The 13,267-nt window shown below is 41.1% G+C and overlaps 1 protein-coding gene across 9 annotated transcripts in view; it reads left to right on the top strand.

Moving 5' to 3' along the window:
• The window catches only part of PAPLN (papilin, proteoglycan like sulfated glycoprotein), a 60,196-nt gene that overhangs the window by 15,590 nt on the left and 31,339 nt on the right, over positions 1-13,267 (top strand). For 7 of the 9 annotated variants that reach the window (XM_009563992.2, XM_054067918.1, XM_054067916.1 and 4 more), the window contains 2 exons: positions 4,490-4,552; positions 13,057-13,172. In XM_009563992.2, the coding sequence (XP_009562287.2) occupies positions 4,490-4,552; positions 13,057-13,172 (179 nt within the window). Of the gene's footprint in view, positions 1-4,489; positions 4,553-11,018; positions 11,129-12,463; positions 12,552-13,056; positions 13,173-13,267 lie in introns of those variants that run through there. The other 2 variants (XM_054067921.1, XM_054067924.1) reach the window with 2 other exon arrangements.

The raw sequence follows: 13,267 nt of genomic DNA, 5'->3' as shown, positions 1-13,267 counted from the left end.
GCACCCAGCCTAAGTAAAAGAAAGGTTTTCCCTACCCTCAATCCCTGCTCCACGGAGCCCCTTTCTCTCCTCGCCTTCATCTTATCTTTTGCTGTATGTACATATTTTCCCTTTTTAACTCTTACACCAAAGACTTAAAAGGTACTTCTCAGTAGATGAGAGGTTTTGAGAGCAAAGCAAAAATCATCATGTCTTTGGAAAACGTAATGAAACTAAAAGTTAAAAGACTTTGATCTGAGTCAATGGCTAAAAACTTTATGCCAGTGGGTAATTGGACAACATATCATCATCCTTCCTGACTTCTCACCTCCTTCAACCAAACTTCTAAAAATACAACAACTGAGTGAGATATGATGTGTTAAAGGAGGTGGAGTTGGAGGGAAAGGAAGGAAATACTGAAAAGGTGCAAATAGCAGAATCACAGTGGCAACTTCTGCTTTAGTGCTGGATGTGCTAAACTTTACAATAAGCATTTTCTATCTATATTGCAACAGGCAAATATTTATTGCTAGAGTGGCCAACCTGTGGCTCACAAGCCGTACAAAGGCAGCTTCTGAGTCAGGGCTAGCTCAGATGGGAATAATAGGTCCACATTGGGAAAATCAAATCCCCAGCTGCGAGACAAAATGAGCTGTAAGGAACTGCTGAAGTTAGGATGGCTGGGTGGCTTTGCCATTTACCTGCATGCCCCTCTAAATCTTATCTGACAACAGAAAACTGGGAACCCAAAGGGGTCTTTTTATCTTTTGCCTATGAACCACTCCCAGAACAGTCCCTGACCCATCTACATGGTCTTTGTCTTTTGGCCGAAGAGTTATTTAGAAACGTAATTCACAGGCAAAAGAAGAATGATCTATCTTATGTGCCAAACAGAAGAACCGTGTAGCACTGGCTATCCAATTGCTTTCAAAAAGAATAGAGAAAAACCCAGACTGACTGATAAATCTCTGAACAATGACACTCATTAAGTCTGCTTTCTTCTGATTTGGTCATCTGATTCTCTAGCATCTAAACAGCTTAAGCTCTTCTTTACGCAAGGCTGTTACTCATAACATCCCTTTTGAGTTTGGATTCCCTCCTGTTGAAAAGAAAACATCCTCACCTAAAGAGGTTAGAAGTCTGATATGTCTCTTCATCCCAGCCCAGTATATTTTCCCTCAAAAGAAAATTAGCTTTATGCTTTTGAAACCCTGAATTCGACAGCTGATTCAAAGTTATTTTTACACATATATACATGCAATATAGGTCTTGTTTCCCTAGGGATATGGATGTTGAGAGGTTATTTGGAAAAGAGGCTAAGTTTAAGTAAGCAATCTTGAACCTTATTTGTGCATTGGAAGGAAAGATTTGTGTGCATAAACTGGTATAGGAGTCATTAAATCTATCTTTGATTCTGAAACATACTCCTGATTTTAATGACAATTTGACTGATCTTGCTAAGTCTGCCTGGCCCTGGATGAGAGTTTGTAACTCAATAAAATATTTTTACAGCAGTTCACAGCTGCCTCCTCTATAGAAAAATCTCCAAGACCGTCCATCTTTTCCAGACCTTCTATTTGTTAAGGCAACAGCTTCTTTCCTGAGTGGGTTCAGTGTTAAGCCTTGAAATAAAGATGTTTATCCCAATTTCCAGTTCTACTGGAGTCCTTTTGTTCTGTCCAGAGTTATGAAATTCCAGCCATCTCCTTTGTGGCACTCTGACCCTCCTGTCCACAGCACCAGGGAGAAGTATGTGCTGTGGGGAATGTTCTTCTGAAAGAAAGGGCATCAGAACATCCTTTCAGAAGTTTCTGAAATTCCACAAAATATTATTTGATCCAATCTGTTTTGGAATAGAAGTAAGGGTCCTGAGCTCCTAAAGTCAGATTCAAGTTTGAACTTCTCCATCATTCAGAGGTGCTTGGGTCAGCATCTCTTAGAGAAAACAGCTTCAGAGTTCAGGTCTGGAATGACTATTTTGGACCAAGCTGTGAATAGCTAAAACCAGTCACCACTTCAATGCTTTTATTCATCTAACCTGAGCGGTTAAGGCCAGATATGGTCAGCTAGGCAATTTGATTCTCTTCTTGTGTAATGGATTGGAGGTTTCAGTCAAGCTCACTTTTAGTTCTGGATGAAAACTCTGGTTGTTCCGTACTTATTGAGAACTGACTCTCATAATCCCTCTTGATGAGATAACTTCATATTTTAGCAGCATGGCAGGAAATCCTCCATGCAAGCTTTCCAGCAGCTGTTCCATGTCTTGAGCATAAAGTCACCATTTCCCTTCAGGCCTTGTGACTGGTTTTGGATAGAGGAGAGCAGAGATGCTGTTCTAGCACACAGTGAGAAAAGGGAGCTGGGGAGGACTGAAAAGGATTGAGGGTGGGCAAGAGGCACAGAGAGTAACAACTGCTGTTATTACAAGTGAAAGCACCGCAAAACACTTTTCATTCCTTCCCCTGCATACCCATGCTTCGGTGACAAGACTGGCAAACAAGGAGAATAAAGATATGCTGCTGTATTCCGAGTCCTTCAGGGAGTGAAAGAGCCATTAAATCTGGAAGCAGAACTGGCCCTTTTTTCCCCCAAGGTATCAGGCAGATTCCCCAATCCCATCTGTGTTGTTCCTGATTGAAAGTCAGGGAACAGGGATCAGTGCTGAATACTGCATCTGAGGAGGCTTTTACAATAACAAATTTATTGAAGTTCAGAGAATCAGTCACAAGATTTGTTTTGCAGTGAGGGGTTTAATAGGATACAGGTTCTGTTCTTCCTTCTTACCATCCTTCCTGGAATCTGCTGACTAGTCTAATAGGTGTAGAGAGTCTAAGCTTTTTAACGTGAAATTTGAGCCAGGTGTTAGACATATGACAGCAATTCCCATGGAAGTGCAATGGCATAAAAATACAAGCAAGCACCAAAGCTGTTAACTTTTGCTTTTTTGATGCAGGGGATTGTCCCAAGCACTGGCTGCTATCTCTAGTTGTCTTCTCACAGAGTCTTTTTATACTGTCTTGGTAAAAATCTCTGAAATACGAACCACTTGGAGACTGGGACAACTACTGTTCCTGGTGAGCGGTTTCTCTGGCCTCTGCTTCTGGAGCCTCACGTGGTTTGGGCCCAGCTCCCCTGTCCACCTCTTAGCTCAGACACCAGAAGGAACTGAGTGGACAGACCATGAGTAACAGAGCAAAGCTGCTGGAGCAAAGGATGTGATTTCCACAGCCATTTCATGAACCTGACAGGTGTCTGGAATGGAAGACATGAGAGAGGAATGCTGGGAAGAGATTTTTTTTCTCTGGGCAGTAGAAAGAGGAGCTGATTAATCGTGAAGATTTATCTCTATTTTACACCAACAGCATTCAAGGAAGGTGCTGTTCTTACAGTGCCCTTTTGCTAGTGTTTTGAGGACATTGTATATTGCTTGCTCCAAAATCTTGCAAAAATCTTTGCTGTTTGTGTGCATATGAACTCGTAGCAAAAGGGTCTCTTCTGGCTGTCCTTCCACTGTGAAAGTGATTTGGCAGTTGGATAAGGTTGTGACACAGATCTACAATGACTGATGAGATAAATGTTTCTTCCTTGACGCTTTCATGTGAAAGGAAGATTTCTCTCTCTTTCCTTTACCCTTTCCTTTCCCAATTCAGAAAGAAGCTTAGACTAGATAAAACAATGCTAGGAATCTCTAGTCAATCTCCTCTTTCTGGGCTCAGTCATCTGGTTATGAGGTCATGAGAAAACGGTCATGAGAAATAGGCAGTTTCGAGTGGCTGTATTGTCCATGCTCACAGCTGTAAAGGTTGGTGAGTGGTGGTTGCTGTGGGCTTGGTTGCTCTAACTCAAAAGATAAAGGATAAAGTAACAACAGGCAATGTACCAATGAAGTATTGTGGCCCCAAATGTGCATAATGCCCCATTGTTAAATCCTATGGTATGGTGCCATACCAGTTTGTGTGGCCTGATCTCCTTTCTAGCTCTGCAGAAGTGATACAGCTACTGGTGGTTGAATCTAAATACATCTGTCCATGATGAACTGTAGGCCTTTAAACAAGCAAGATCACACAAAGACACACATGAAGTTCACCAAGCCACACAGGATGAATATAGGGTACAGAAATATTAACTGTGGAATTTCTTACTTTGATTTAGTTGAAGTCATTGCAATCTTCTGGTGTTTTATCATGTGTCTATGTAAAAGAGTGGGAGGGCAGACATGCAACAGCATGTAACTTCTCCTGTGCCCAGGGATGATGTTCTCATAATACCAGAGGAAAGTTCAAGGAAATATTTGCAGTCAGTGGTTACGTTTTGGCTTTCTGTGCAGGGTAATTTCAATCTTCACAGTTGCCTTCATCTTTCCAAGGAGTCTAGAGATTAAACCGTTTTTCTTCTCTCACCTTGATTTTAGTTTCACCTCCATTTTTACCATGCGGTATCTTAGCTTTTTCTGCCATACAAGCAGCAAAGAGGCAAGCAATTCTGATCCATAGTCTTTCTGTTCCCACAGGCAAAGATGAAGAACTTGTTCCTACTTCTCTCGCTAGTAATCGTGCCACCTTCCTCGTTTTCAGTAAGTAAAAGCTCTTCTGAACACTATTACAATAAATGAAATATACTTCTCTCAAGGACTCTCAGCTTCTGCAACTCAAGTAAAGTATTCCTCAAAGAGCTAATGGGTTCAAGCCATCAGGTCTACTGTGGTGCTTTATGAAAAGTCCAACACAGCAATTAAATAACAAAATTCTGGTAGTGCCTTTGGATTTTACGGGTGTTATCTGCCAAGCAGTGATTGCCACCTCCTGCTTTGAAGCTACAGATAGTTATTATTTGAAGTGAAAAGAATGAATCTTTGGTTAGCTTTTTTTTTCTCTTTTCTTATGGTAGAGGTCTAAGCCATATGGTTTAGCTTTACTGGGGGAGGTAAACTTTATGTTAAGCCAATTTGCTATTGTGTTAGAAAAAGAACACAGCTACTAGGAACTGAAATTCCTCTTCTTTCCTGAGAGAAGTAGGGGTACTTTCTGAAGTAAATGCACCTTGAAAACAGTTTCTCTGAGTTCAACTTCAATATGTTAATGAGTTGGACACCTGAGGTAAAAGGTGACCTGCTGAGTAGAGTGGAAGTCTTAGCAAAGAAAGAAGTGATATTTTTGTTAGGTGTACAGGAACAGAGAGGGGGAAAAAAGAGGTAATTATCACCTGGAGTAAGTGCTTTGTAGGAGTAGTGAGGAATTATAAACATACCATTAAAATTAATGAGTTCATAACTTTTAATCTCTAGTATGATTATGAGTTTGTGTTCCCAGATTCAGCATTTGCAAATGCTTTCTAGGCCTTCTTTGAAGATCAAGGATGAGAGCCCAGAAATTAAGCAGTTTGTTAGTTGTCATAGATTTCCTATCTAACAGATGCAAATAACTCTTAAATGAGATCTTGCTGTCTCGCATCTAATAGATGATAGTGCTTTATATTAAAAGAACCAGAAACCGCATATACTATATTCAGTTCATCTGTTCTCCTGCCTATCGCCAACCTGGTGACTTTATGGAAGCGAAATGACTGAAACACCCTACAACTTTGGAGACTGATGCTTCTCTGTAGCATTAGATTCTGTTCCCTGCATGCAATCAGTAGATCCTCAAGTAAGCATCCTGAATGAAGGGAGAAGGTTTTGCTTGACTACCACTTAGATTCAGCTTCCCTAATATGCTGGATCTGTCCAAAGCATGAGGAAGCGGGAAGATGCAGCAGTGCTGAGGCACTCTGCTGTGGCAATTCTCCACTTTTTCTGGGAGGGAAGGGAGAAATGCTTTTGGTTTCATATGGGCCATTTTTTATCAGATGCTGATGCAGGTAGGCTGAACCATAGCAAGAGATGGTTAGCTTGGGAGAGCTGGAACTCGCAGGACTAATCATAGCAATGGCAACTCAAGTATATGCTAGACCAGGCTATGCAACAAGAGAGCAGTGAAGCTGCCTGAACTCCCACAGAGGGGACCACTCTGAAAAAGCAGTGCCTGTATGCCTCTCTTTCACTGCTGCGGAAGAGGAGTGATAGCCCTGCTCCTATAAATATAAATTCTGTACTTATGTGATGGGAGAAAGGAAGAGATGGAGATAGTGAGACTAAAAACTGAGACAGGGGATACTGTGTTGTGGGGAAATAAATTTGAGAATCGCTTGCTTTTTTGCACCATTCTGCATTCCTTTAAGGCTTCACCTGGGATGGCTTATGGGAAAATAATTTTAATCCATGTCACATACCATTGAAAAGGTCCCTTCGCTGTTCTGTCCTTTTTAATTTCCGGTGCCAGAGGTATAAGAGATCATGAGGTGGCCTGGTAGTTTTCCCCACACTGAAGGAGAAATGCTTCATTTAATGTGTAGTAGCATATCTCCAAGAAATTGAAGCTCTGTCACTTTAACTGTGCTAAATATTAAATCCAGAGCAACTTTGCAGCTGAGACGGCAGCAATTGTTTTGATTTTGGCATCAAATGATCAGACAGTGTAGCAGCACATGGTAGAAAGGTGGGTCACCTCCAGCTATACAGTGAATAGTGTACACCCCAGGAAGAAGAAGATGGTTACAGTAGAACCAAAAACAGCAGAAAAGGAACAGACTAGCCTGTGTCAGTTTTATTCCAGAATGAAATGCTTACCTCTTAGATCCAGCATGTCCACCAATACAAACAATGATTACTTCTTGGAGGTTTTTTTGTCCCAGAAGCAGGAAAGCATGAAACTGCAAACACAGAGGCTTACAGTGCTAAAATCGGAGTACAGCTAGAAACAAGTGAACGGTAAGCTTACACAAGGATGGAAAAGATGAGTCTGTAGGGGTCTATGTCTTCTTGTGATTGAAGGGTGCAGATTGATGCCTTTTTTTCATATCTTCTCCTACTTTGGGAGTGGAGTAGCTGAACTTGTTTTTACTCTATTGATTCTTAGGCTAGGGAAAGCAGCAAGCAAAATAAAGGCAGAAATGTTGACAGTTCTGAGATCTTAAGAGCAGCTGAGGCTATTGCCTACATTTTATCTTTGCTCACAGTCTGAGAGTGGATGATTTATCTGCCAGACATGGTAGGCAGCATTAAGGAGCAGAGGGAATCTCCTGCTTCTCAAATCCATTGGCTGCTGAGAGCCTCCTGCCCAGTGCTCCACTCTTGGTGGGACTCACTAGACTTTTCTTCCTTTCTTTCCTGCTATAATATGGAGAGGAACTTACTATACAGCACCTATGATGTCTGTCCCTTTTGACCAGGCTTTGAAGAAGGTGGAAAAAGAGATCGTTTATTACTTGTAGCTCTACAAGTAATTTATTACGGGTGGATGAAGTGCTGAGGGACATGGTTTAGGGAGTGTTAGGAATGGTTGGACTTGATGATCCAATGGGTCCTTTCCAACCTTGTGATTCTGTGATTCTGTGATTCTGTGATTCTTCTGTTGTTTGCACTGTGATAGTACTAGAAAGTACAGCTGGATGGTCAGGTGGAGTTGTGTTTAGGAGCTATACAAACAGAAAAAAATATGTATTTCTCCATCTTATCTATGGATGTCTTTCCACCTTACACCCTAGCTGTTAGTGCAGAACTGACACAGAAGAGTCTAGTGCAATTTCAGGCCATCCTGTCGTTGCTTCTAGGAAGATTGTGAACAGTGGCAGTAATTGGAAATGCCGGGTCCAAGTGTTTTCATTGAGATTCCTCCTGCGTTTTCAGAGAAGGATGAAATGATGTAAAACTGCCTGAGCCCTGTCCATTAATGCTACTGCTGATAGAATGGTGCTTCTGGTAATTTGGAAAAAATAAGTTCTGAAAGTTCTCCACGTGAATAACTCTTCTATCATTGTTGTGTGCATCTATTTGGCATGATTGTGTGTATTGTATGCTGTGGGGTTGCTTTATGTTAAGTAAACACACTTATCCAATCTCTCTTTGCCTCAATTTCTTTTTTACAAGCGTGATTTCATGTTGGAAATCTGGAATTCTTTCTTTCCAGATTGTAATATCTTATCTGCCTGTACCATGGGACTATTTCAAGGAAAATCTACTTACCAGGAGAAGAGTTTTATCTAATTTGTTGTGATTATAGGTATTAGATTATAGTTAGATCATGTCTCATTCTTATATTTGCTCCTAGATTATACTGCAGGTGTGCTTAAAGTAAAGGCTAGTCTGAGGCTTGGCTGAAATTCACACAGATACATCTTATCTGGATGGTATTGCTTTCTATGTGTCTCCATTTCTAGCTTAAAAAGCTGTTTTAAATTTCTTCTAAGGAAATGAACACTGTTACTGTTTAAACACTGTTAATGTTCTTATTGAAGGAAAGGGAGGAAAAGTGCACAAGAATAATTGTACTATATAGAACCAGTTCATTTTGCCCTATATCCTATCTCCAGCTATTTCACAAACACGTCTAGGAAAAGCTGAGAGGGTTGTGGGCTAGTATGTAACAGTTTATCCATTCCAACCTTGAGTTGCTGTTAGGCCCCTTGGATGAACAACTGGTGACTTCATACTATGTGTTTTGTTCACTTTTCCAAATAAGTTTGGCATTGTGAAATTTTCGCTCAGTCTCCCTCTTTGTGGAGTTAAGATGTAGAGGAACTGATGGATTTTAGTGGCTTTGTTAGAGGGGATATACTGACAAGCCATGGGTTGGGGGGTAGAGGGTGATTAAAGGAAATATACACAGTGAGTGTAAACCAGAAATTAATGAAGACTTGGATTATTTTCTCCTTTTTCAGAAGCAGTTTGTTTTAATAAGATACTCTATCTCTTCTCCTGTACCATTTTGTATTTCGCTTCTTGCTGTCACCAGCTTGTTCACGTTCATTCTTGTTTTCCCAGTTTTGCTCAAATCCAATTCTTTGATTGCTTATTCATTATTCATAAAAATAGTACTTGGCATTCTTCATCTTCAAAGCTCTTTGCAAGCCTGCTGTGTCTGAGCCAAGATCATTGGTTAAGACAGAATTAGACAAAATGCTTTGCTGATGTCATTCTGATTAGTTCACTTATTTTTTGTTGCATTTTTGTCTAGTAGCATAACTGGTCACAGATGGGTTTATCTTGAAAATGCCTCTCTTGAAATAGTAGCATATGTCTACATTATAAATGCGAGATATACTGAATATTTTTAGCTCCCTTTCAATTGAATATGTATTAAATACCACATGTCTTGCAAGGCTTAGCTGTATGGAAGTATTATAGGTGGTCATCGTTGTAGTACTGGGTAGGTCTTCTAGATGCAGAAAGGAGAAGGAAATGATTCGCATTCTGAGAAACACATGGTCTAAGGATACACTCCAGGTTGTTTTTCTCAGGGCCACAAGGGCAGTATTAGTCTTTACTGACCCTGACTGGGCTCCCTACATCCTGCCCACAGCCCAGGACTCCACTGCAGACCCCAGGGCTGTCAGCTCCTGCCCTAGTGATGCTGCAGCAAGGGTCTGCACAGTTTTTTCACTCAGAGGGTGGTGGAGCTCTGGAACAGGCTCCCCAGGGAAGTACTCATTGTGTCAATCCTGACAATATTCAAGAAGCATTTGGACAATGCCCTCAGACACATGGTATGAATTTTTGGGTTGTCTTGCGCAGGGACTGGAGTTGGACTCAATGACCCTCATGGGTCCCTTCCAACTCAGGACATTCTATGATTCTATGAGCTTTGCCTCTCCCAGCCATGGGCCCCGATGAGCCAGGCTCACCTGCAGTCCCGTGTCTCAGTCTGGCTTTGGCTAGAGGTGCCTGTTCCCAGGGCTGAGGCTGTACTCTGCCTTGTGCTGCTCCCTGGCTTGCCCTGCTGCCCCGGGAGAGCCCCCTTCCCAGCACGCAGGGAAGAGACAGCCAGCAGGACACATTGACAGTTTTCTCTTTATTTCCCATTCTGTTATTAACTTTTCTCTAAGCAATTATTATTCAAACTTAGCAAAGCTGCATTTTTCACTAAAGACTTCTTACTTCCCAAGACTTTGGCAGTGAAACCATTATGGAATAAATGACTGTGTTGATAACTTCCTTTTGTAAAGCATTCAGTTTTCACAGTTCTTTCATACATGTTTCATCAGTGGAGCTACAGTGAAGAGGTGCATCAAAATAAACATTGACCTTATTTTGAAAACTAGAAACCTCAGAAAGCAGATGTTTATTAAATAAAAGGATGTAGTTATTTCAGAAATGCTAAAAAAGCATTTTGACTGTGCTTGTAAGGCATGGAAATGCTGCATAAAATAACAGTAACATCACATTATCATTCACAGCAACATCTGTTTTCAGTAGGTAACAATTGTGAAGGGCCTTGTAGTCAACTTCTAACCTGAAGGATTTCCCACCATGTTCTCAGTGTTGGCACTGGGATTTGTATCGCATCGGAATGGAGTCTAGTAACTGTGTGATGCAGCTCAAGATGTCACAGTAACAACTTTTCAGTGTCCAAAAAGATGCTTCAGTTGCAGCTCAATGGACTAAAGCTCTGTGTGTGTAAAATGTTTCTCTAACACTTCACAGCTTTGGGAGGATTCTTCGGGCTGACGCTCCTTTTGGGGTGTGTATGAATAGTGATACTGAGAAAATGATTGTTCCTGCCCTCTGCAGCTGTATAAGCCTTGCAACAAAGAGTCCCTGCGATTTTACTCTCTATAGAAGGAATAAAGAATGCTACTTCTGTGGGAGGGATATTGGCATATTTATCAGGTTAGGGTGTGTGTCAGGGAAGGGCTTTCTATCCTAATTGCCTTCTGGTAATCTGACTTTCAAATGCTCTTCCTTTGGATTTTTATCTACATGTTTTCTTCTCCCTCATGCTGACTGAAAGGTCTCTTGTTGCCAGGGTGAGCTAATACTCCTCCTAAATCAGTGAGTTGATATAGAGGCATAAGACTGCAGAGAAACAGGATGGTAGCATGTTTCATTCTTTTGAGGCTCAGGGAGGAAAGATTACAGCAGGAGGAATTATGTGACTGAAAGGAAAACTTGGGAAAGTAAGATGCCTTGCTGAAAGCTAAAACTCTATTGATGGGACTACTTCCAGAAAGCCAAATGAGAAAGCAGAAGACAAACACTGAGCTCAATATCTGGAATAGAAGAATGAGAGAAGGTTTTGGCAACGGGTCAGGGAGATGTTGACTTGGCAGAGAGAAGGTATGTGAAAGGGGCTGTAACCTGGGTGATGCCATTGAGTGAGCACGGTGAAGGCAAACAGTGAGTCTGAACCAGAAAACTTGTCCTGAAGGATTTTTTTTTGCAGAGGTATTAGAAAGAATGTGCGAAACTTGTGTGAAGGAAATCAAATAGCACGGGTAAGGAAGAAAGTGTTTCAGATTAGAACAGTATAGGCAATAGGCAGGAAGAATTTGGGGTGATTCTGCCACTAGATAGTTGTGGGCAATTTGGTAATAAGTGAATAAATATGATCAGCTAGTGTCCCTGACTGTTGCTCTGCCAGAATTATTCCTTAACAGAGGTTGAAAGAGAGAAAGAAGACCATAACTCAGGGACATATGGTCAGGCAGGTAGTATGTGTAGAAAATCACAAAAACTGTTTAAATTACAAGACTTAATCCATGCATCTTGCCTGACTTGGGTTCACTGGATAATTTATAGGGTATTTTAGCAGTGACCCGGGTGTCTTATGTAAAAACAGTTGTCAGTTAATTGAAGTGAAAATTATGCTTTGAAAGTGAAGAGATTGTGCCTTCTCTGTAGACCTTGGAAAGTGACCTGGGTGGGTGGAAAGTGTCTGGTGAGCACTGCTATGGTGAAATTCTCCATTTCTAGACTGTTCCTCCACTCCAGCAGAAACCCCTTACAATGGCACTTTCTGGCTGGGTGATCATCAGGGAGTAGCTTACGTGAGGATGCAGGAGGGACAACAAGAAGGAATGGAAAAGGAGCACAAGATGGGAAACCTAGAGGATGTCTTGAAGTCAAAAGGGGCTGTGTGGAACTAGAAGATAAATTATGACTTATACCTAAGGATTATATAGATTGGGTGGGATACTATGTGAAGGAAATTAGACTACATCTCAAAAATTTTTTTACCTTTTGTTGCTCTGCCTGCCCACTCTTCACTACCCCAAATGTCTAAGTACTCAAATGCCATAAATTACCATCTCAGTTGTATAATATAGACGTAAAATGCCCTACAGGTGCAGCTGCACAGCAAACTCTTTAGTGTTACATCCTTTGTAACCATGCATTTGCCATCTATTCCCAAGCTGAATTAATCGTGTTGCATCTTGCAATTATTCTTTTTTCTCAGGATATTGCTATTCTTTCTGCTGAAGTCCCATTTCCTGCTGTATGTGGATCCGATCAACTGCAGTAGGCCTTTTTTTCCCAAAAATATGTGTTTCATGTGTTTCTAATTTCATGTGTTTCTAATTTCGTGTGTTTCTAAGACAATGTATTATGTTTGGTTCCATTGCTCTTGTTACTTCTTGTCTATATTAACTTGCTTATTTCTCTTAATGTCAGTATCCATTCAGACTTTATAAACACAAAATTAATGAAGGCTGGAGATAATTGTGGCCCAGACCTTGACCTTATCACTGGACACAGCTGGGTAAGGGGGAAAAAAAGTCCCTGTATGGAATTTTATTGCAGTAAAAGTGTGTTCCAGAGGGTTCCTTACTTTATTTCTCTTAAGTATCTTGTTTGGAGCCAAGGAATTGGAATTAAGTGGCTCAGTTGATCTGGTGTGGAGCGACAGCACTCATAGTCCCTGAATTAACAATTTGCCTTTGCTGCCTTGCTGAGAAGGAGATGTTATCCTCTTTCAGATTGTTATTCAAAAGTGCTGAGATTCTGTGAATAGGCAAGCAGTAACAGTTCAAGGGAGAGTATAAAGCTGGATGTGCTGTATGGCTTCAGGAAACTAATACTTATAGATATTAGAGGCTTGATATTTCTGATGTGCTATTCTCTGCCAGTTTTCTTACTAGGAGTACAACCCCACAAGACAGTATCTTTCGCAAGAGAACACATAGGACCTTTGCTTCATTTTCATTGTTTTGTTCCTGTGTTACCATATCCATTTGATGTATGTCTGTGGGAATTTTTATTTATAGGGCCACCGGATGAAAAGGCAGATTGATGGCTGGGGGAGCTGGGGTGAATGGGGCAAGTGCAGTCGGAGCTGTGGCGGTGGAGTCAGCTTTCGGCAACGCCGTTGCTATTCCCAAAGGTGAGGGCTAACCACCTTTTTCTTTCTTTAAGGATGGTCTTCTGTTACTGAGCCTATACATTTATGTCCCAATATACATCCAGAACAAAAACCAA

Source organism: Cuculus canorus, chromosome 5 (assembly GCF_017976375.1).
Source record: "Cuculus canorus isolate bCucCan1 chromosome 5, bCucCan1.pri, whole genome shotgun sequence".
In the NCBI taxonomy this organism is placed as follows: Eukaryota; Metazoa; Chordata; class Aves; order Cuculiformes; family Cuculidae; genus Cuculus; species Cuculus canorus.
This window is presented reverse-complemented; position numbering and strand designations above follow the sequence as displayed.